The sequence below is a fragment of the Leptonotus elevatus genome, chromosome 21, assembly GCF_054856555.1.
Source record: "Leptonotus elevatus isolate MCC_2025b chromosome 21, RoL_Lele_1.0, whole genome shotgun sequence".
Lineage (NCBI taxonomy): Eukaryota > Metazoa > Chordata > Actinopteri > Syngnathiformes > Syngnathidae > Leptonotus > Leptonotus elevatus.
Window position 1 is genome coordinate 6207280 of NC_141259.1, and position 22721 is coordinate 6230000.

General features: G+C 38.7%; 3 protein-coding genes across 4 annotated transcripts; 2 read left to right on the plus strand and 1 right to left on the minus strand.

Annotated features, from left to right (window-relative positions):
- The first annotated feature begins 240 nt into the window (after window positions 1-240).
- Window positions 241-3294, plus strand: fbxo45 (F-box protein 45). The gene is made up of 3 exons (XM_086065390.1): window positions 241-736; window positions 904-1260; window positions 1381-3294. The coding sequence occupies exons 1-3, from the start codon at window positions 416-418 to the stop codon at window positions 1564-1566; spliced, it is 864 nt and encodes a 287-aa protein (XP_085921516.1). The 5' UTR covers window positions 241-415; the 3' UTR covers window positions 1567-3294.
- A 2448-nt stretch (window positions 3295-5742) lies between these two features.
- nrros (negative regulator of reactive oxygen species) lies at window positions 5743-10363 on the plus strand. 2 transcript variants are annotated; one of them, XM_086066253.1, is made up of 4 exons: window positions 5743-6041; window positions 6520-6637; window positions 8336-8506; window positions 8771-10363. In XM_086066253.1, the coding sequence occupies exons 2-4, from the start codon at window positions 6533-6535 to the stop codon at window positions 10271-10273; spliced, it is 1779 nt and encodes a 592-aa protein (XP_085922379.1). In that variant the 5' UTR covers window positions 5743-6041; window positions 6520-6532; the 3' UTR covers window positions 10274-10363. The 2 variants fall into 2 exon arrangements, with proteins under 2 accessions (XP_085922379.1, XP_085922378.1); XM_086066252.1 differs by having other exon boundaries at window positions 8336-10363.
- Window positions 10364-13794: 3431 nt separating this feature from the next.
- Window positions 13795-21069, minus strand: sh3glb1a (SH3-domain GRB2-like endophilin B1a). The gene is made up of 9 exons (XM_086066482.1): window positions 20809-21069; window positions 20307-20448; window positions 19788-19916; window positions 19497-19630; window positions 18533-18625; window positions 16864-16953; window positions 16520-16620; window positions 16214-16445; window positions 13795-15364 (listed from the first exon to the last, which is right to left on the minus strand). Exons 1-9 carry the CDS (start codon window positions 20869-20871, stop codon window positions 15257-15259), a joined length of 1092 nt encoding a protein of 363 aa, XP_085922608.1. The 5' UTR covers window positions 20872-21069; the 3' UTR covers window positions 13795-15256.
- Window positions 21070-22721: the final 1652 nt, after the last annotated feature.

A 22721-nucleotide genomic window follows, 5' to 3' on the forward strand; every position in this document is an offset into this window, starting at 1 on the left:
AAAGATTACGAAACTTGATTTACAACTGCAACGAATGCCACTGGGTGTGATGTGACGTCATCTGAGGTCCTAGCCTGGGATAAAAATATATTTAATTGTGACGGTGATTTAGCATTTTTTATCCGCTTAAACATAATTAAATGAACATCTACGACACTGAAAATTAAACTAGAAGGCTTTATATATATAGATTATCTGGTATCATTTTATTTATTATTATTATTTTTCTTCTCTTCAAGGACCTTGCGCATCATTTCCCGTCAGCGGTCGAACTGGAATGGGATCCATACTGTTGTGGTTCCAGTAGCAACTGTGTATGTGTCAATAGCTAAAATGTCGGAATTAAACTAATAACTGGGAGGGTCATTCTGTGGCGTTAGACAGTTTTCACGCGTTTGCGAACGGTGGGACTATTATGTCGGGCGCGGCCGGTGGAGGCTCCTCTTGTCTCGGCGCAGCAGCAGGAGCTAGTTGCAGCTCCGCCGGCCCTCTCTACACTGCGGCATCCGGGGGAGGAGCAGGGGTGGCCGGGAGGCTGCCTGCTCGGGTCCTGGAACATATTTTCTCCTATTTAGAGCTTGCCGATTTAACTCGATGCGCGTTGGTGTGTTGGCATTGGAACAACCTTCTGGCGGATGAAAACAGCGAGGTGTGGCGCAGCGTGGGTGCTCGAACACTAAATGACGAAGCTCTGCGGTCAGACATCCTGTGCAACCTCCCATCATACAAGGGCAAGGTGTGTTTACAGTTTGGATCCCATTGGGAGGCATGTGGATCATCACCCAGGAAAAACGCTTTTACCTGTTCGTTGTTAGCTCGCGTGCCTTGGCACTTCTGAGGTTCAGGCTTTGAGAAGTGTAAAATAGAAATGATTCCAAATCTAATCTAGCAACCTGTCTCCAGATCAAATCCTTCCAACATGCTCTGAGCTCCCATGACTGCTCCCGCAACGTGTACGTGAAGAAGAACGGATTCACCCTGCACCGCAACCCCATCGCCCAGAGCACGGATGGAGCACGGGGCAAGATCGGCTTCTTGGAAGGTCGCCACGCCTGGGAGATTTGGTGGGAAGGCCCTCTTGGCACTGTGGCGGTGATCGGCGTTGCCACCAAGCGGGCATCTATGCAGTGCCAAGGCTATGTGGCCCTTCTGGGCAGCGATGACCAGAGCTGGGGCTGGAACCTGGTCGACAACAACCTGCTGCACAACGGGGAGGTGAACGGGAATTTCCCACAGTGTAATAATGCACCCAAATATCAGGTAGGACCCATAGCAGTTTCCTCTTTGTTAACTTCCTTATACACTTTTTGGACTGTTAATAAAGTGAAAATGTTGATTAACACCATAACATAATTTGTTGCCGTTGTTGTGTTTTTGCAGATTGGGGAGAGAATACGAGTGATTCTTGACATGGATGACAAGACGTTAGCCTTCGAGAGGGGTTTTGAGTTTCTGGGAGTTGCATTCCGGGGACTGCCCAAAGCCTGCCTGTTCCCGGCCGTCTCCGCGGTGTACGGCAACACCGAGGTCACGATGGTGTACTTGGGGAAGCCGCTGGATGGCTAAGTGCTGCATATAACTAAAGGTTGTGAAGGCCAAACCGGTATGCTTCACCTAAGCAGCCCTTCACAACAAGGACTGTTGGCACATCTACATCTCAACAGCTCATGAATCCTGAGTCCAAATTTTGACTGTGAAAAGGACTGTGTTTATTTATGTGTCAGTGTGGAAGTTTAACACTTTGACAGTTTAGATACCAGACCACTTTTTATATGCATGGCATCAAAATTCAATCCAAACTTTTCTCCAGATTCAGTGCTGAACACGTACTACAGATTTGACTTCTGCTTGAAGGTCCAGATGAACTAGACTGGGGAAAACACTACAGTTTGTGGCTAATATAATAAAGCTTGGTGTCATATGACTTCAGGAAACAGCCCATTGTGTACTACTTAGGGGTGTCAAAATTAGTGTTTTAATTTTGAGTCAATTTAAAGTTCCTTTAACACCACACATTTTTTAAATGCACGATTAATGACCCTGGGGAATTCCAGTCGCAACACGGCAGACACGCCCCCGCCAAAATTTAGCAGTAATAACTTTAATAATAATGCATATATTTGTGGAGGCTGAGGTCATGTTGTATTTTACAATTTTAGCTCATTCACTGCCATTGACGGCTATTGACGTCAAAAATTCATTTGAACTATTTATATTTAAAAAGAAAATCCACTTTTGTTAACAAGAGTATGAAAACCTAGAATTTTTTTATTGTACATTTAGAACAGATATAAAATGTATGATAATTGTGAGTTAACTATTGAAGTCATGCGATTAATTACAATTAAAAAAAAAAATAATCGCCTGACGCGATTTAAAAAAAAAAAGAAAGAAAAGGTTATTCAAAAATTAGGAGCGTCAGGCGATTGAAACTTTTCATCGTAATTAATTGCATGACTTCACGAGTTAACTCACGATTAATCAAATTGTATATCTGTTCTGAATGTACAATAAAAAAATCTAGGTTTTCATACTCTTGTTAAAAAAAAAGTGGAAACAATTTTGAAACTAATAGAAATAGTCAAAATGAATATTTGACGTCTATAAACGTCAATAGCAGTGAATGAGTTAAAAATGTGCAAAATTTCACAAGTTACTTCATGTTAAAGATTTGATAGCTCTTAATATGAAAAGAAAAATGCACTGCGCTGTCACCAATTATGCAATCTAGTGGCGGAAAAATAACCAACACAAATCAATATCACATTTATTTTTTACAGTACAGTACATCTTTTTAATTTTTAATCAATTTTATGGATTATGAAATCACTGTATCAATGACTAAAAGATGCAGCCATATTTCTATTAGTATAACATTTGTTTCCATTTTATGCTAACAAGAGTATGAAAACTTACATTTAAAACGAATATAACATTTGCGATAAATCGTGAGTTAACTTTTGAGGTCATGCGATTCATTACGATACAAAAATGTAATTGCCTGACACCCCTAGTGCTAATGCTTTATCTCCCGTGTTAATTCAGATTTGTGTTTATGTCACAACACAACCTGAGTAGTTGTCGTGCATGAGAAGTGCTGTATGGGCCATTATGATCAGCCGTTTTTTAAGTCCGCACATCCAATAATGGTGGACATTGTATGTCACATCAGTGTGTCCGTTTTAATGTGTGACTGTTTTATTACACTATACTATTTATTTCTGCTTATATATGGTACTATTAGCTTCTGTACGGTTTAAAATTTGGAGAATAAAATCATGGTGTCACTCTAAATGGTTTGTTGATACATTTTGTAGTGGTACAATAACTACTTCTTTACATTTTCTCTAAAAGTATTTGTTTGCTTTCAGGCTCTCTTAATTGTGTCTGCTCATTTTGAAGGACTTGAAATGAATGATTTCTAGTGACTTCTCATTTTAGAATGTTTCCACAAGAGGTCAGTGCTGCTATCTATGCAAGCTAGAAGTCTTCCAATGAATTTTATACGGATTGAAAGAGAAGTACAGACTCTGACATGTGCTAATTAAGTACAAAAGTAAATGTGACTTATTATTATTATTATTATTTAACTATCACTGTAAATACAATACACGTTTTCATAACTTTTAGGCTGGTACAAAATATACCACACACACAATCCACCATTAAAGGAAACTTAAAAAAACAACAACACCTGGATAGACACGTATCTTGCTTTTCCAGATCACTCCACTACAGCCACAATAATGAAGAAAAATATATTTTTCTGCACGAAAATACCCCACAAACCCCTTCTACATCAACTAGTATTCCTCCTCCCCAGTTCACGAAAATAGAGCGCAGATTTACATAATCGTGCCGTTCCTCATCACAGTCGTAATCCCCAAAGCTACGCACACAATAATGCTTAAGAATCATTTAGTCAACACACCATTAGACATGCTCTGATTACACTTTCTACTATGAACTGCATTTCTCCAACTGCCTCTCTCATGTTCCTACCAAACTAATTAAATTCCCATTAATATAAACAATTAAAATAAATTACAGAAATGTAGCACATTAAGATGACTATACATAAATAATTTGGACAACAGCTACTCTGTAGTACACAGACAACTCCATGAGGTACACCTGCATCAAAACAAGAGCTGTATTTAAAAAAAAAAAATAATAATAAAAATAATCAAAAGACCATGGGTGTTTCTAGCCCATTTTTGTGGGTCCTCAAGCACCCATAAATTTTAATTAAATCCCAGTCTCCCTAAAATTTAAAGGAACGGTGTATAAGATTTTGTGTAATCTAGTATGAACTAATAATTCATTTTAAAAACTCACTACTAATTTCAATAATATGCACAAAAAAATAAAAGTTCGACCACATCAAAACACTTTAGTGCCGCGTCTTACAGGAGGCTGACATGTTTCGCTGGGATCTTTCTGTTTTGGATACCCGAAGTAGACCAACTTCATGAATGTAGTTAGCTTCTGGTGGTGCTTGTAGTTTGTGCCAGACCCAATGGTCGACCGCCATTTATCTTCCACAGCTGGGGCCTGCAAGTGGTCATCGCTCACTCCCATGAGTCGGGCTCCCGCCACTTAATTCTTTCTCTGCTTTCTTAGCTTTTGCTAGCCTCTCCCGCTAACCGCTCTTGTTAGCCGTTCCAGGGAGTTCTTGCTAGCTACACTTGCTTGCCACTAGCTCCTGCTTGCTCACTCCAAATAGTAATCGGTTGTAATTGCAAAGTGCGGTTTCTCTGAGGAAGCGTGCTGTGCATGCTTCAAAATCAATGTATTCTATTAGTTCACCAGTAAATGGCACTAAATCCTACACACTGTCTCTTTAAGAGATTTAATATACAAAATGTCCTAAGCTAGAGAAATCTAACATGCAGCAATACTTTGTTAAAACGTAGTATTTTAACAACATGATTGCAGCACCGTTCTTCACTTTCATAAATGTGGAAATTAAATTGCAGTAAAATGTAAAAAAAAAGAAAAAGTTTACCCAATGTATATTTTGTAATGATTTAGCCTCACATAATTTCAATTTGTGCAATGGTTAGTACATCTACATACATTTTAATGACAGAATTTGATGTCATCGTGGTCATATGTAGCTACCCAATATACAGTACTATAGTTCAAGTCTTTTATGACATTATACATCTGTACTAACGACAAATTCCATCAACCTAATTCGTTTTGGATAGTTTTGCATGGCAGTACCCTAAATTAAGATGAAGATGACAGAGTAGACAAATTTGACCACATAAAATGTCAACTGAGATGTTATTAGCCATTAGCGTCGAGGAATCATGTGCAACATGATTGCTATTGCCACACTTAAAAGTATGACCTCTGCCCCAGCCAAGCACTTCACTTCCTTATTCCTTGTTCCCTATTTTTTGCCTGTGGGGTGGATACCAAGGATAAACAGTTTGTGTCCAAATATGACCAGTGACAACACAATTAAAGCCAAATAAATAAGTAATAGCGGATATTTCTGATAAATTCAGTTCACCCGGTCTGTCCATACATCAAGGCCTAATAGCATTGAAAGTATTTAATAAATAATATCCTATAATACAATACTAACTGTACCGCCAGCTGTTGTAGCAGCAGGCCTCAAACCAAGCAGGAAGGGTGTGTACGTTGACTGGTTTCCTGGCTGATCAGAGCAGGCCAAGTGCGTGTCAAAAAAGTGTCAAGGGTGTGTTCTGCCAGGGTACACAACTCGAATATGTGAGACGTAACGCTTGGGGTCTGGTGAGGAGGAAGAAAAAAAAAAAAATTAAGCAGCACTTGCCTTCTTGTGGCCCATTGGGCATGAGAACCTCTCTGATTGCAGCTTGTCCATGTGACTTGGTTTCCGTTGCAGGCTTCCGTGAATAGTAAAACAGAAGGTGTCATTGCTTCTGTCAAGAGGACGGCACATGAAGATCACGTATGAGAACGCGCACTACGGCGGAGAGCGAGGCAGCGATATGGTCAGGGGAGCAGGCATCAGTGGCTTGGGGGATCCACACCTAACCACCACTGTAAGTTCATGCATTATGCACGTTTAATGGTGGAAAACTAACAAGCTAAGAAGATTACTTTGAATGTTTATCCTTTGGCGCAACGCAAATTGTTGATCTAACCCCTCTTTAAACGCAAGTTTATTTTCCCGAAATTTCCACATTGTTTAGAGACCCAAAAAGTGAAATTGGTCAATTTTGTCATGATTATTATTAAGTACACTGCACAGTACATAATTTATTATTACTAGCAATCAAAAAAAACAAAAACTCAATTTCATTAGGTGGTTTGAAAATAAGACAAAATATGATAAATAAATATGTACATTTAATTTTTAATTTTTTCATGTCACATTAAATTGAGCATTATGTGATGAGTGTAATGTAGCTTTAAAAAAAAAAGAGTAAAATTACATTAAAAAAAAAATGGGTGGGGGTGGCGGAGGAATTTGTCTTTCCATAAAATGCCTCTTTTTCTTTTCCATGATCTTCTGAGCAGTGAGGATGTTAAAATGTCAGTTCACGGCCCTTCAGCCATCCTCTTTTGCTTATTGCTATCCATGTGGACCATCCTCGCACCAGCCTCAAGTCATCCACAACACACTCCGTGCAAACTGGTAAGCTCTCTCCTTTCATACAATGAGCTGACTTTCCATATTATCCTCACTTGGCCGGTGATCGCTTGATACATAAAATAAATGTACTAGAAATCCTTAAAACTATATTTAGTTTTTCTTTGTTTTTGTGTGTGCGTATGCTTAGGATGCAGACTCCCGTGTTCACAAGCTTCTCAAGGTGCAGTTAAATAGTTGACGCACCATTCAAGAAATATGAATGTACAGTATACTGAATAGAAAATAGAAAAAAAGCACATACACATGTGCCAGTACTGTGCCAAAAACTTCCAAAAAGACTGCTCAACAAATAAGAAATTCAAAGCACATTCATATTTTCGAAAAATTGAGTCAAATTCCAAAAAGTAAAAGCCGGATGACAGTCGGAATTAGTTTCACACAGGCTACATTTTCAGATACAGTAAAGTAAGGAGCATTAAATTGCATCAAAGATTATGCCTTTGTAGTAGTAGTAGCATTCTGCTTGGTGTAGGGAAAATATACCGTTATAGATCATACCACAATTTTTTACTTTAAAAAAAATACAATTCTATCCATCCATTCTCTGTACCACTAATTCTCACTAAGTCGCAGGCGTGCTGGAGCATATCCCACCTGACTTTGTGCGAGGGTCAGGGTACACCCTGAAGTGGTTGCTATTAAGCAACCATACTTACGTTCACACCATATGGACAATTAGAGTTCAATTAACCTACCATGCATTTTGGGAATGTGGTAGGAAGTGCAGGCATGGGGAGACAAGACAAGACAAGACAAGCAAAAAAGAAATACAAGGTCATAAATGACCACAATGCATCCAAAAATATTCTCCAATTGTTTATAAAACGGCATACAGTACCAGTCAAAGTTCTTCTTATTCAATAGCTGGTACTTTATTTACCATATGAATATGATACTGCGAACTGTTCAACAACAACAACAACAAAAAGGTTCAAATATCAACAATTCAAATTAAATTGGCAACTGCATTTTCAATTGCAATAAATCAGGAAAAAAATGAAAAATTGCTGAAATCTTAAGTCCGACAAAGTTTGAAATTGATTAATAACTTTAAGATGAGTTCTGCACACACAAAAAAAAACATCAGTCGTTGCAGATATGGTAAACAGAGATGACTATGAATCCAATGTAGGCCTATACACTGTCTTGATGGTAAATCACCTTTAAAAGGTGAAGTCAACACAAAAATGTTCTTTACAATATGTTATATGCAGCCCCGCTAGTCTAAATACGGTATTTTGAATAATATTACATTGATAGAATACGAGTTAAGCAGCAAAATCCACCTGATTTTATCCATCTTAAAGGGCTGCCATTTTGCCACTTGCTTGTCGACTGAGAATGATATCACAGTTACTCAGGGATCAGGAAACAACCAATCACGGCTTAGCTTCTCAAAACAAGTGAGCCGTGATTCTCAGTCGACAAGTAAGTGGCAAAATGGCCGCCCTCTGAGATAGATAGAAACGGGTGGATTTTGCTTCTTAAATTATATTCCACAAATACAATATTAATCAGAATGTTTAGACTAGTTGAGGAACATACAGCATATTGTTAAGATAATTTTTGGGTTGACTTCCGCTTTAAGGGGACTCGTTTGTTATTTGCCAGAAAAAAATCCATGTTTGACCTTAAAGCCACCATAGATCCAAAATGTGTGTTCTCTCTCCTTGTCTACAGACCCAAAAAACTGCTGTGTGCAACAATAGCAACCTCACGTCAGTACCTGTGGGACTACCAGGCAGCACCGAGGAACTTCAGCTCAATCACAACCTTATCAAGACACTACAGGACGACTCTCTTCAATATTCCTCACTCACGACCCTCAGTTTAGCCTGCAACCACGTGGAGGTGTTACATTCAAACACTTTTCAGTACTCCAAATTGTTAAAAAGTCTCAATTTAGCAAATAATAATCTGTATATTAGTTACCCAGAAACCGGAAATGCCTTAAAGACGTTGTCTAGGATAAAATTTTTAGATCTATCTGAGAATAGGCTGGATGAAGAAATGGCTGCTATCCTTGTTCAAAATCTATCATCCCTGGAGTATCTAAATCTTTCGGGGAATCTCTTACGCCGTCTGGATGAGACCTCATTCAGGGATCTTCACCAGGTCAAAGAGCTCGACTTGCAGAGGAACCTCCTGTTTGAGATCGACAACGCCTTTGAGGGCACTCCCAGATTACAGCGACTCAACTTGGCCTTCAATTATCTCCCTTGCCTGACCGACTTCCACATGACCCAGCTGGTGGTCCTAAACGCCAGCCACAACTTCCTCGAGTGGTTCATCTCCAGGCAGGACGTCAACGTCACTTTCCAAATAGAGACGCTTGATCTATCCGATAACAAACTGCTATTCTTTCCATTCTTACCTAGCGTCAGCCGCTTACGGAATCTGTACCTGTCCCACAACGTTGTGAAATTCTACGAGCACCTGGCGGACAATGCCACATACTCCAACGTGACCGCCACTGTCAAGTTTTACAACGTGAGGAGGAACACTAACAACATCACGGCTAAGCTATGGGATGACAGCCTTCACGGCGACATCTCCTCAGTGGAGATTTTAGACCTACGAGCAAATCAGTTGCAGTACTTCCCGCTGGGGTTCATCAACAAAATGTCATCCTTGTCTAGACTACGAATGTGCACAAACTGTCTGGAAAGTTTGAATCTAAGTTCGGAGCAATTCTCTGCTAGCTTGTCCGAGTTGGACGTTAGCAACAACAGACTGAAAGAGATTGTAGCGGATGACGTCACGCTGAGAACTCTTAGCAATTTGACATACGTTAACCTTAGCCTCAATGATCTTGACTGTTTATCCTTGGGACTGTTGTTCAACTTGCCAAGCGTTAGATCAGTGGACCTTAGTTACAACAACATAGGCACATGCTTTCCTGAGGAAGTTGAGCCCAGTGCAGGTGTAGCCTGGAACACCACAGTGTCCTTAAGGCAGCTTTTCCTAAAGGGATGCCGCATAGAAAAAATTCCGCCTTCTGCATTCTCGGGACTGTCTCTCACGCATTTAGAACTATCCGACAACCCTGGATTAAGAGGCCAACAATCAATAAAAAGTCTGAGCACAACGTTACATCACTTAGGTTTGGGAAACACACATGTTGGGGACTTAGACTTTGCAGATTTTCTGAATTTGAAGTCCCTGAATATTTCATGCAACTCCCTCACACATCTTCTGGCTTCAGTCTCAAGTCTTGAGTTAAAGCAGCTTGATCTAAGGGACAACAAGCTGTCCACCATTCCCTCAGCTCAGGCTAACACATTAGCCTCTAAACTTCACACTGTTTTCCTCACAGGAAATCCCTTCAACTGCTGCCAAACGGAATGGTTTAGGACATTTACAACAACAAAGACAATGCATATGTTCGGAGAAGCGGACATGGAATGTACAGATCTCTTCCAAACACACAACATCCGGCATTACCAGTCATTTTTGTGCTACGAAGAAAGTGGAGAACACATTTTTTGGTACATTCTCCTTTTTGTACCTCTTTGCATTTCTTTGGTGGGCATTTCAATCATTTTATTTCTCACTCTGAAGCCCAAAGTGATACATAAATCAATCAAAAAGAAATATTTAAAGCCTACGTCCTATTAATGCCTTATAAGGTTTCAGTAAAGCAAGCCATTATAATAATAAATTGGAACGTTACATGATCTCACAAATAAAGTTTTTTTTGGTTTTGTTCTGGTTTGTTAAACTGTCTTTGATAATCCAATCACTTGTCGGTAAATTGTGAGTCCTGCATGGTATGTAATCAATAACAAATTCCAAGAACAAAATGTACGGTTTATTTGAGACGGGTGATTTTTCAGTGCAAACCATCAGAAAGATTTTAAAATGTTAGTTCTTCATTTCAGTAAGATTAACGGTGAGATCAGTGACAAAGCATTGCGCTGACATAAGCACTTCTGAAGCATCGAATCAGTGAAACCACTTGTGGTGCATAAAGTCACTTGGGGGCGTATTTGCACGTTATCTCATGATTCCTATGATAGGCTACGTGTGATACGCCAACCAGCGCTAGCGATAACATTTCAACCATCGTACAGAAGGTCTCATTTCCCATCGAATGCGCCGTTGAGTGTGGTTCAAAGCCACAACCTCCTGGCACCTCGATGTAAAACTGCGGCTGTGCCCATGTGTGTGCGAACGTGTGCTTGGTGGTGCGCTTCATGTGTGAACATATGCAGAAGTGGTGTGGTGCAAGCTGTTGCTATAAGCAGCGGAGGAAACAAGAAATTTCCTGTTTTGCTCAAATGTGTAGCAACTGCCCAGTTCCGTATCTCAAAGGAGGAGGGTTTCCTTCCTATCGGAGGAAGGGCGAATGTAACATCGACACGAATGTGTCGCCGCACTTTGAGGAGCACTTTTGGGCGATGATCCTTGTGCTTGCTACTGTGGAGATGTGCAGACTATGCATCAACAATTGTAAAAAGCACAAAAGGCATTCTGTAAGCGTGTGAATTATTAATGAGTGAAGTCGCCGAGGAGCAGGAAGGTTGCTAATATCTGTAGTTGCACACAGAGTGCATGAGGCCTAACCAGAAGGTAACCAAAATACCGCTGTGGTGATAATCAAGGTCATGGCGGTTGAAGATGTATAAATTGAAGCTAACTAACTAAATCACATTTTTTTTGTCAAACTAATGTTTTTTGAGGAGTAAAGGGTTCAGTCAAAGCCCTCCTGTAACTTGAAATTAGTTATATATTCTTGTGTATGTATGTCGTCTTCATTTGATTCACAGGTAAGCTTTTGCCTATCACCCAAAAAAGAAAAAGAAAATCAAAAGTGGCCATTATCATTGAACTTTTGGAGAAAGTATTTTCTCTCTCTCTTTTTGTTAAGCCTCGGTAGATTCAGAAAACTGTTTATTCCCGTGGGGCAATTAAGAAAGCAGAGAGTGATATATAACGAAACACTTTCTGAATTCAGACAGATTCGATGAAAAGGCTTCTCTCCCCGTTTATTTTGTTCACCAGTAAACCCTATTTTTAAGTTTTGAATGAGGGGGAAAAAAATCATTTTCTTTTTCAAAAAAAAAAAGAAAAAAAAGAAGGGTTCGACTGTGCATGGGAAACTGGTTAGTTAGGTTCAATACCTCCAACAAGGTTAAGAACCACTGGACTAGTGGTTAGCAACATTCCAGCAGGTAAATGCTTTAAAAAATTAAATTAAAAAAGAAGCCAATCAAATAATAAGTATAGTAAGTAGTCAAGATATATGGTTAACGAGTTTATCCCTGCGGTTATTCCCTAATTCATTTGTGCAGTTTGACACGGTTGACAAGACATTTCCATACAAATATATTTGAGAGGTTTGTGTTTCGGATGATTCCATCCAACTGGTAATGACTGGAAATTACTTTTCTGATTTCTCAACAATACCAGAAATGCAACCCTCATGTAATTATCACATTAAAAAAAATACTTTTTATAGAAAGAGGAAACGCCTGGTGTGAAGTTGCTGAATGTGCATTAGTATGTTGGGTGATTGTGAAAACAATGAAATGTTCAATTTACGCGATTATTATTATTATTTTTTTTGAAGCACTGAGTTAGCCAATAAAAATGAAAGAACAAGGTGATGATTATTATTGCGGATTTTACAGATATGACATTTAACACTATTGCGCAATGAACACTTTGCACTAAAGCATTGGGACACACGATGTCCAGTAGACCTTTTGCTTGTTTTAAAATGCCACACGTTCGTTCATATATGTGTTTATGTGATTTCAGTTTGAAGTGGCTTACAACTGAAGTGAGAGGGATCTCCAATATTCTAGTTGCCTCATTTAGATACATCAGGGAATAAATATATTGGTCACAATTATCTGTACAAGGCAGTAGTTATCTACGAATGCAAATAGTCTTGGTCAGGTGCTAGCTAGACCACAGATATTGGTGAACCTTATCGTCACTCTTCTAGCATAGGTGATGACCAAAAACACAACCAAGTAGTTTCATATGATATGCTCACTGAATATGAATTAAATGAGTGCAAACGTCTTTTTTCTTTTTTGTCCCGGCCGGGTGCCTTTGGCCTTTTTTTGCTAAATCTGCCTCCAATGTAACAGGTCTTTCAAAGTAGGTCAGTGTTCTGAATGGTTATCTGGGCGCATGAGTGTTTTCGTACTCACTAATGTGATGTGGGCACGGAATGCATGAAGCTCCAGTGGGAGTAGTGGGAGGCACACATTAGGATGCTGGCACACGAGAGGATACGCCTCACGTCGCATCTCCTCACACAGCTTCCCCTGTAAACACACGCTTGATAAAGATGAATCAATGTTCTCTTAAAGAGGAATTAAGACAATCCAAAAATGTTAATCCCAATAATTTGTTTTGTGTTCCCCCACTAGTCTAAACACGGCATTCTGATTAATATTGCGCTTGTGGAATTTTATTTAAGCAGCAAAATCAACCCACATTTATCCCTGTCAGGGGGCGGCCATTTTGCCACTTGCTGTCAACTGAAAATAACATCAGTTTCTCATAGCTCAGCTTCAGAAAGCAGGTGAGCTGTGATTGGTTGTTACCTGAGAAAATGTGATGTCATTTTCAGGTGACATTAAGTGGCAAAATGGCCGCCCCCTGAAGTGGGGAGAAAAACTGGTTGATGTTAATACCTTAAGGGCTGTATAGAACACATTATTATAATCATTTTGCCTTGACTTCTTACAATCCAGGAGACATTTAAAAAATCTATATATATATTTAAAAAAAAAAACTGAAATTCAGAAAAAAAAAATCAATAATTTGATTGGAGTGGTGCTGAACAGCATTATACTGAAAGCTAATGCTAAGATGTTTTGGTTGCCTTTCGTATATTTATGTCAAATAGGTAAAAATAGAAACCCGTCTCAGTATGTTCAACTTATACTCCACTGAAAACTAGTGTCTGCTATTTAAAAAAAAAAAAAAATCTTATAGTAAAGAAATAACTGTTCCTGAACTTTCAAGTGTACAGAGTACATACTGTTACAATCAAGCAGACAGTACTGTTGTGCCACCTGCTGGCTCATTTTGCACACATCAGAGTGATAAAAAACAAAACAAACCATCATTACTATGAGTTATTCAAAATCCCACGCATTAATAAAAACGAACGTATGTAACATGTTTTTGTTGTTTTAATGTGTACACTTTATACATCTTATCAAAAAGCATGGGTATCATGGTAGACTTAAAGCTTCCACACTGTAAATGCAACATTTTTTTATGATGAGATGCAATTCTGTTTTGGGGTAGGGCCACACTCATATCAGGTATCAAATTAATCATATAATAAAAAGTAATCATTTGCCAACTACACACACACACACACAGCATTAACTTAAATCTCATAAAGTAGCCTTGGGCTGACAATTTCTTACAGAGATGTGAAAAGTGGAGTTTTCCAATTAGCAATAAATATCAAGGAATCACGAAGAAAAAGCAGAGCAAATTGTCCATCTCAATACTGCTGGTATTGTTGCAAGACGAAAACTGTGGTTTAAAAATAGTTGTCATTCAACATAGCATTTTGTGTGAAATACAATAATTTAATTACACTAATTCCATCAGGCATTTAAATGTTAACTGCTCACATATCACGTCAAACTGTTTTCCCATTAATTTCAGGACCATGCACCACTGTACATTATCATTATTAGGGATATTCAATCTCACTTTTTTCAGACCGATACCAGAACGAGTACTCAACTCTTTAGTAATCGATACCAACATCAAGTACCGATACTAATAATAATTTTGATACATAAAATTTCTCAAAACAACAATGAAAGATCATTTTAGAGACTCAAATACCCCCAATAACATTTTTGCTTAAAAATACTTGAAATTAGTGGCAATTTTCTATTCCTGTAATTTCTACTTCCTGATTGTAAAATGGCCACAAGAGGGCTGCCGATGGCGGTGTTGGCTATTAAACAAGGCTGGGTTTGCACTCCACACCGATCCGATAGCTATTATTGGTACTTGCCCATACCTAACCTATTCATATTTAGGTTATCCATAACTGCACCAAGAGATATTCGAAACAAGCTTCAACCTTCACTTCAAAGCTGAAGTTAAATTACCACTGAATGTCACACCCACCTAAGTGGCCGCGCTCGGGAATCATTTGGTGATCTAACCCCCAAATTCCAACCCTTTTAATGCTAAGTTGATTGTCAAGCAGGGCACCAATAGGTCCCAAGTGTATTTATTAAAATCAAATAAAATAAAAAGTATGCCAATGTACCCCTTGGCATCAGTTGAAGGAAGTAGAAAGACCCTACACAATTAGGCCACAATCGGAGATGTGTATATAAAGATATTTATAAAATGTAAATGTAAACAAAAAGAAACGCATGGAAAACTTTGGGAGATGTTCCGGCACATAAAGCATTGCTTAACATTGAAGAGAGGCAACTTTTGAGTTTTTTTGAAATGTAAGGCAGTTGTGCACCAAAACAGCTTAATTTCGCCTCCCTTCAAATTATATATATATATAACAATAAAATAACATTTGAAGAGGAAGTGACTCCTAACATGGCAACAAAAGCTCACAACTAAAGAAGCTATTCACATGTTTCAGTTAAGTAGCTCCAGGTAGGTGATTGGCACTTTGCCCTTCTGGCTGCCTCGTTCTCCCATCAGCCAGTCGGAATCCATGCCCGCTACGTTGCTGACTGTGATAACCTGCAGACACACAGTGTTTCTTGTGTTACGGAAGCCATGTCAAGTGCAGTACTACATTCGTTTCTCACAAACAAACAAACATGCAAGTTTATTATGATGCAGTGCGTTAGATGTTAGCTAAATAGGCATATTGTTGAATGAAGGCGTCTGAAATCAGCTGAAACAGATGAAATGGGACAATTGACAACAAAATTACGGGAAACAAAGTTTTGGAGTAACACCTACATTCTTTTTATTGAGCCACAAACATGGGAGAAGCTACTGTGCTGTTCAAAAATACTTACCCCCTTCCTGATTTCTTTGCGCATTTATCACACTTAAATGTTTACAATCACCAACTCAACTCAAGTTAGTACATACTGCAGTTAATAAATGATTGTTTTATCTATTACAGATGAAGAAAATAAAATCAAAATCCATAAGAGCATAAGCAAGTCATTCAGGTCCAGAGGTAGAAAAAAAATCTCAAGAACAATAACCCCCCCAATCACCTAAAACTATGTTTTTACATCCTTGGTAGGCTGCTACGTCAGCACTCCCAAATATGGGCACGCTGGAAATGGGTCATGTCCAGCTGCCGCGCAAAACATTCACACCGAGCGAGTGCAGTGTGAAAAGGGCTTAAGAGGTCTTCTTCTGACAGATACTAGTGAAGTGACTTCTTAATTTAGCAGATTTGGCGGCAATCAGACCTGGCTGTGACTCATCTTTCGAAACACTGGTCAATCAAATGTGTATTTCACTTCACTCCGGTGGAGGCAGAAGGAAAAAACCGGGTGACTGCTCCTAAACTGAAAACCTCCTAATCAATGAACCACTATACTGTGAAAAGCTACAAGAGTGACTCACCTCATCAGCCAGCAAGGAAAGCTCATTGCTGCTCGCGGCGTCGTAGTCATAAAGGACCCTCGCCTTGCGGCTGCCGTTGGAGCTACGCAATTCGCTGAACCCGCCTGATGTGGCTGAGACGCCGCGGCTAGAAGAGGTGGGCAAGCATGCCGACATTGGTATGGTGGGCACAGAGATGCTGGCCCCTTCTGTAACTGATGACTGGTTGTTATTGGAGAACGAGGAAGGAAAACTAGTGGGAGAGAGAACAAAGATGAATGAGATGATAAAAAGCATTCAATGGTAGATTGCTCAGTGTTATTTTACCTTCCCAGCTGCTTTTGCAGATCCACCATATACTGGTAACATTGCGCATAGTATATAGTCTGAGCCTCCACAAAATCATTCAAGCAGCGTAGGTGGTGTGCCTGATCCCACACACACACACACACACACACAAAAAAGAAATGTGTCAAGACAATGAACGAGTTAGCCGACTCGTTTTTAATTCAGGAAACAGTAATTATTAATTACAGGAAATGTATTCCCGCCACTTTAAAAGGTTTTCTTGGCAATTACGCATCTTAATTTATATTATTTTCAAAAGGTAAACGTGTTGCGTGACTGAGATTGAGGTGACACGTTGTGTTCGGGCAAGCCAGGATACACACATGGGTGCTGCTGACGCCTTCCAGCAGGAGTCGGGTGATCTCAGCCTGACGGTCAAATTCACTCTGAGTCATCCTTAACTCCTGTTCTGCCTGTGGGGGAGATTAAAAGGGTTTTTTAGATAGACACATGGGATACAACACACGAGACAAGTGTTACAGTATGTGGTCCCTTAAATGGCACTCCAGACCTAAGGACACATTTGGAACAAGGAACAAAACAAGCCTGCTTCAAAAAAAAAAAAAAAAAAGACAGACAGACTTAAAAGCATGCATCACTCACAAAATATTGGAATTGTAATGAAAAAAGTTAACAAAGAACTTGATATAATATAAAGTACGCAAAGCATAAAAATTTTTTTTTAATTCTCAGCATACTAAATCAAAAGGAAACAAGCTCTAGACCTACTTTACAATAACTTGCCGAGTCTATCAATATGTTGTGTTGGTGAGAGTGACAATGGCTTCACTGTCAGGAGCAAAGGACTGTAATTTAATTTATCTTCTTATCAGTCTTACATACACACGTCCAAGTTTGACTGCAGTGTGTGCGTGTGTGTCAGAGTATGTATTTTTTTAAAGGTCAAACGTGATCCAACATTCCACTTACCTCTGTCACTTCCTCTGCTCACATCTGCTGCTTTGCAATTTAAAAACAGTGACAGCAGTTAGAGCTACAGCTGTTGTGTAACTACTAGTCGTACTTGGACTTTTTTGTGTGTGCGCGCCTTTGCTTTTGTGTGACAAACAGAACACATTGTAGTCACCTTGCTATACAAACCAATTTTATTTATTTTTTTTTTTTGCATGGAGCACAGATTGCATGGAATGAGGCCAGTTCTACTGACTGTGGGCGGATCTCATTTCTTTTAATTTCAATACTGACTCCTTGATGCATCTAGACGTCTACTATAATATAAATGTAATAATATGTAAATAATAAACTTACATATTTCACTGAGTCAGTTTTATTTTGGGCAGTATTTAACATTACATAACTGATCGATAATTGCACTGGCTCATGGTTATTAACCACCGGAAAATGTTTCCCATTAGGATGTAATTTTGCATTTAAAAACGCATTTGGCCACGTCACGAGATGAAAGCTTTGATGGTTCTATTGTAATACATAAGCAACATAACGCAACAACCTCTGGTGGGTGGAGCTAACATTGAACTAATGGAGCGAGGGTTGATGTCAGAGGAGGTTTCAATTAAGAAATTAGATTAAGCCTGCATGTACAAAACTGAAAGTGAATGACTTTCATTATTTTAATATTGTAGTATGACCAATGACAGAAAAGGCTACAAAATAGATTGAATAATATTATATAGAGTGCAACACTTTGCGCATACTGTATTTGGTTTTGCTCAAGTCTAAAAAATATGAATGATGTTTGAAGGACAACGATGAAGACAATGGACAAGCGAACACTGGCAAAGCGGGTATTCTTGCAAATGAACAACAGCCAGAAAAGAGAAGTCTAAATGTGTCGAATTTACTCATTGACATTCATGTGACATTCATACTACCTTACAGGCCTTGGTCAGTTTCCTTTCTTGAAGAGGATATTGCCTCACATTTTTAGGGAATAAACATTTGACAGTTGATCAACCTTTAAAGATTTAAAAGACCGCTGGTTAAAAGTGATATTTAGCTAAATGTACGTACGACAGCTCTAGCATCAGCCATGCGGGCCTTCTTGAGTCTTGTTTTGGCTGCATCTAGATCCAAACGCTTGACCTGCAGCAGCTTCCGTTCTTTCTGGAAACAAATGATGAACATAAACATACTTGTTCTCATTTCCAGGTACATTTTAAACAATGCTGTTTATTCGACCACATTTAGTTTTTCCATTTATTTACTTAAGCTGAAATCTAGAAACCAGCAGTCACAAGATAAACCGTCTGCCACAAAGAAACAATCAAAGACACAGTTAACTGTCAGCCACAAAGAAACAGTTCATCACTTAAGATTCTCCACCAGAGCTGTATCAAAAATTCTTGACTTTTGATCATATATTATGGCATTCATTTATATACACAGCAGGCTGTAAATTGAACTTCCTCTTGAGGGATTATAATACATATATTTAGTAAATTAATTTCAATAATAAGCTTTTTCGTAGTTGTAATTTGCGCTAGTTTTCAATTTAAAAAAGCTAATTATTGTAAAATATGTATATTGTATAATTTTTTTTTAAACAGAATATAGGGAAATAAAACTGTTTTATAATGTGTAATAAAGCCAAAAGTCATTATCATGCACTGTAGTATTGATGTGTGTCTTTCAAAGAACAAATGTTTGGCTCACAAAACAAAGCAAAAACTTCTAAGTTGGAGCACTCTTAACTAGTCAAGGTACCGCTGTATGTTTGCAGCTTTCAACATGGCTGAGATTGTAAAAAATATTTGATGTAATTTCACTTTATAAAGTAGTTTGTCAACTGAATTTTTTTTTAACATTTGCAGGAACAAAAAATAAAGCGAATAGATATTGACCTATTTAGCCACTGAGGTACAATTTACTGACTACAGACAAACTGTTATACAACCACGAGCATTAGATTATTTGTCATTGCATGAAAAGCATAGAGAACTGAGCCAATGCCATCCATCAGTCACTACCAGCTCACCAGGATTGTTTTGAAGTCCCCCTCCAGAAAGTTCCTGAATGGGGTCAGGAAATTGATGGCAGAACTTTGAATTAACTCTCGCTCTGCGCCACCAATCTGCTTCTGGGTCTCGCCACATTTTATCAAAGCATTTCCTACAATAGTGAGCGGAACAAACAATGTATCACTCCCATTATTGCACTGGACAGGAGATGGTACGATCTAGAAACTAGCACTGTAACTCAGTCCTGCTGACTGGATAGTACAGAGCATACACTGTATGTACTGAAAATATACACAGTTGATAGTCACCATACGCAGTCCCAGGACCACACTCGTTTCCTGAGTCAATCATGGATTGGCCCAACACTTCTTGGTTGTTCATTCGCGTCGGGGCCTTTTTTTCCAGTTTCTCATACACAAATTCCTCCAGTCGGACATCTGGAAATTACAAGGGAAACTCAATTACAAAAGTCATGAGACAACAGTGAGGGGGCCATGTACATAAGGACTGTAAAAGTCAACACATTGAACACAAGAAAGCTCCAGACAACATGACACGTTTAAAAAATGCAACTATTTGAAAACAAAAATACAAATCCAGTTGACCATTTGTCGTGTTTTCCTGTAAAGTGATGCGAATTAAGGAGGATGCACAGCTGAGTTGACAAGAGGTCACAAAACAGTAGGATGTCAACCACCATCTTGGGGATGCTACGTCCTTTCAAATGTAAAATTCCTCATATTGTATATGTCATCTTAGTCTGAGTCTGCACATAATAGAATGTAGTACTTAGCCTATTTAATTAGGAGTAAAGAGTATGCTCTTACTTGGGTTGGGCTGTAATAAGACTTCGGTCTGCTTCATAATCTTTTCTGACCATTGCTTGGTGGCCTCAGCTCTTACCAAAAGATTCTCCAAATGGGCATCCAACTCTGTCTTCTCAGCCTGACCAAACTTCTCTTCTGTGAACTTTTGAAAGAGCCAAACACACATTAAACTAGATATCAAATGTAACGTTCAGCATACTTTTTTGCATACTTTTTTGGGGGGCTTAAATGTCGACTGATGTTATCAGCTAAAGAGCATTATTTTTTTTTCGCGGCCTGTTTTGATGGTTATGTTAACCAACTAACGTACCAACGGACACACGGGCATTGCCTTGTTTCATGATTTAGCATTGTGGTGTTGAGACACACATCTCGATGTTTACCAAAATATTGTTTGAATCAACACTGTCAAAGCTGAGGTTGCGAGATTTTCGAAAGGTATCTTTGGCGGTAAGCTAGCAGCTAATTAGCAATAACTTCCACCAGCAAAACGTTTACTTACTTGTACAGCACGGCTCAGAAAAGTACCGGCGTCTGCAGCAAGCCGCTTGACATTAAAATCCATGACAATGTGTATAATTGAATCTTGATACTACGGTAGGCTTATTTCAAAGCAGTCCAACTTCCATCTCTTGAAAACGTCACTGAAGCAAGTTTTTGTGGGGAGTTCCACCCAGCTGTTGAATTTAACAAAGATTAAATAACGACGAGAGCGTTCCCTCTCCACACAAAGAAATATGACAGTTGGACTGATACTGCGCATGCGGTCTTTAGGCGACTCGTCTCGAACAGCTGAGTGTTGTGTTGGCGTAATTCGCTTGTTTCGCACTCTAAGCTTTGAAAATATTTTCTTTTCTTTTTTCTTTCATTTTTTTTTACGTAACGGTGCACTCAAAGGAGAACGTTGGGCCGATGACATTAGATTGGAAAATTAAAATGTCCTTTATATATATATATATATATATTTTTTTTCAAATGGTAATTTAGCAGTAAGTTTTAAAATTAGATAATTGCCCCATGTAAATGCACAAAATCCTCCACAGTAAATCTAAAATAAAATGGAAGTTGGTAAAATACAGGAAGGCCCCCATCTGCAAATACAATGTACCCACACAATCCATATACATCCATGGATAACACCAGCCAATCACAGGGCGCAGATCGACATTCACCTTCCCGTTTATGGACAGTTTTGAGTCTTCAATTGCTCTAACATGTATTTTTTTTTAATGCGAGAAGAAGAAAACCACACAAGGAAGGAAGAAAATGCGCACAGGCAGGTTGGACCTCAAGATTCAAATGCCGCACCATTTCTAGCCCATTTTGGGGGGTATTCAAGCACCCCTAAATTGAATCCCAGCCCTACTAAAATTTAAGTCATTATTTAATGTACAGTATGTCCTTTTAAATAAACTAGATAAGTATATTAACTCATTCACTGCTATTGACGGCTATAGACGTCAAAATTTTATTTTAACTATTCATATTTTTTTATTTTTTCTCCCACTTTTGTTAAAAAGAGTATGAAAACCTAGAAAAAAATATTGTACATATAGAACAGATATAACATTTGTGATTAATCATGAGGTAACTATTGAAGTTAATCATGCGGTTAATTACAATAAAAAAATTTTTAGTAATCTTTTGGTTAAAAAAAAAAAGATTATTAAACAAATGTCTAGGTTTTCATACTCTTGTTAACAAAAGTGGAAAAAATGTTAAACTAATAGAAATAGTTCAAATTAATTTTTGACGTTTATAGGCGTACATTAGGCCTACTTCGTTAACATGTAATATTTTAACAACAAAATTACAGCAACACTATGCTCCTCTTGTGTAGAAGTGGGAATTAAATTGCATTAGAATGTAAACAAACATTAAGTTTTTCTTGCCTGGCCAAAAGGTCTGCACACCTAAACCCCCCCCCCCCCCCCTGCTTCGAACCTCAAAACTGTGAGGCAGACCTGCTAACCATTAATCCACTATGCTGCCCTCACATCATCATTACATGGCCATGAACTTTTGACCTCTCGACCATGGCCATCAGCCCACACTGCCCCCTTCCCCCTACAAAATATTGTATGCTGATGCTAACCATAAACATAATAGTATTTTAATGACTTCTGCATTAACTCCAGGTGGTGGAGTCACTAGAGAGTAGTAGGAGGCGGCTCATCTGTCTCATGTCAGTGGACGGGACGTGGGTGTTTTTTGTTGTCAAGGCCTGACTCCCAAATTTACAATTGTAACAATATTCAAATGTGGTGTAATAACTAAGCCTCAAGATCTTTCTCAGCACATTGTCAATGCCAATTTAAGGGACAGGAGGGATTTGTTTTTTGAATTTACAAACAAATTGACACGGGAAGGGTGGCAATATTTTCAGTTCACAATTTATTTGATGACCCTCTCTCC

What these genes read in the sequence shown, in the direction of transcription:
- fbxo45 (XM_086065390.1), top strand. Translation starts at nt 416, where the DNA reads ATGTCGGGCGCGGCCGGTGGAGGCTCCTCTTGTCTCGGCGCAGCAGCA. An exon ending in TCCCATCATACAAGGGCAAG is followed by an intron (nt 737 to 903) that starts GTGTGTTTACAG and finishes ACCTGTCTCCAG; the next exon opens with ATCAAATCCTTCCAACATGC. An exon ending in ATAATGCACCCAAATATCAG is followed by an intron (nt 1,261 to 1,380) that starts GTAGGACCCATA and finishes GTGTTTTTGCAG; the next exon opens with ATTGGGGAGAGAATACGAGT.
- nrros (XM_086066252.1), top strand. Translation starts at nt 6,533, where the DNA reads ATGTCAGTTCACGGCCCTTCAGCCATCCTCTTTTGCTTATTGCTATCC. An exon ending in AACACACTCCGTGCAAACTG is followed by an intron (nt 6,638 to 8,335) that starts GTAAGCTCTCTC and finishes CCTTGTCTACAG; the next exon opens with ACCCAAAAAACTGCTGTGTG.
- sh3glb1a (XM_086066482.1), bottom strand. Translation starts at nt 20,871, where the DNA reads ATGGATTTTAATGTCAAGCGGCTTGCTGCAGACGCCGGTACTTTTCTG. An exon ending in TTCTGAGCCGTGCTGTACAA is followed by an intron (nt 20,449 to 20,808) that starts GTAAGTAAACGT and finishes CTCTTTCAAAAG; the next exon opens with TTCACAGAAGAGAAGTTTGG. An exon ending in TTTCCTTGCTGGCTGATGAG is followed by an intron (nt 15,365 to 16,213) that starts GTGAGTCACTCT and finishes GTGTGTCTGCAG; the next exon opens with GTTATCACAGTCAGCAACGT.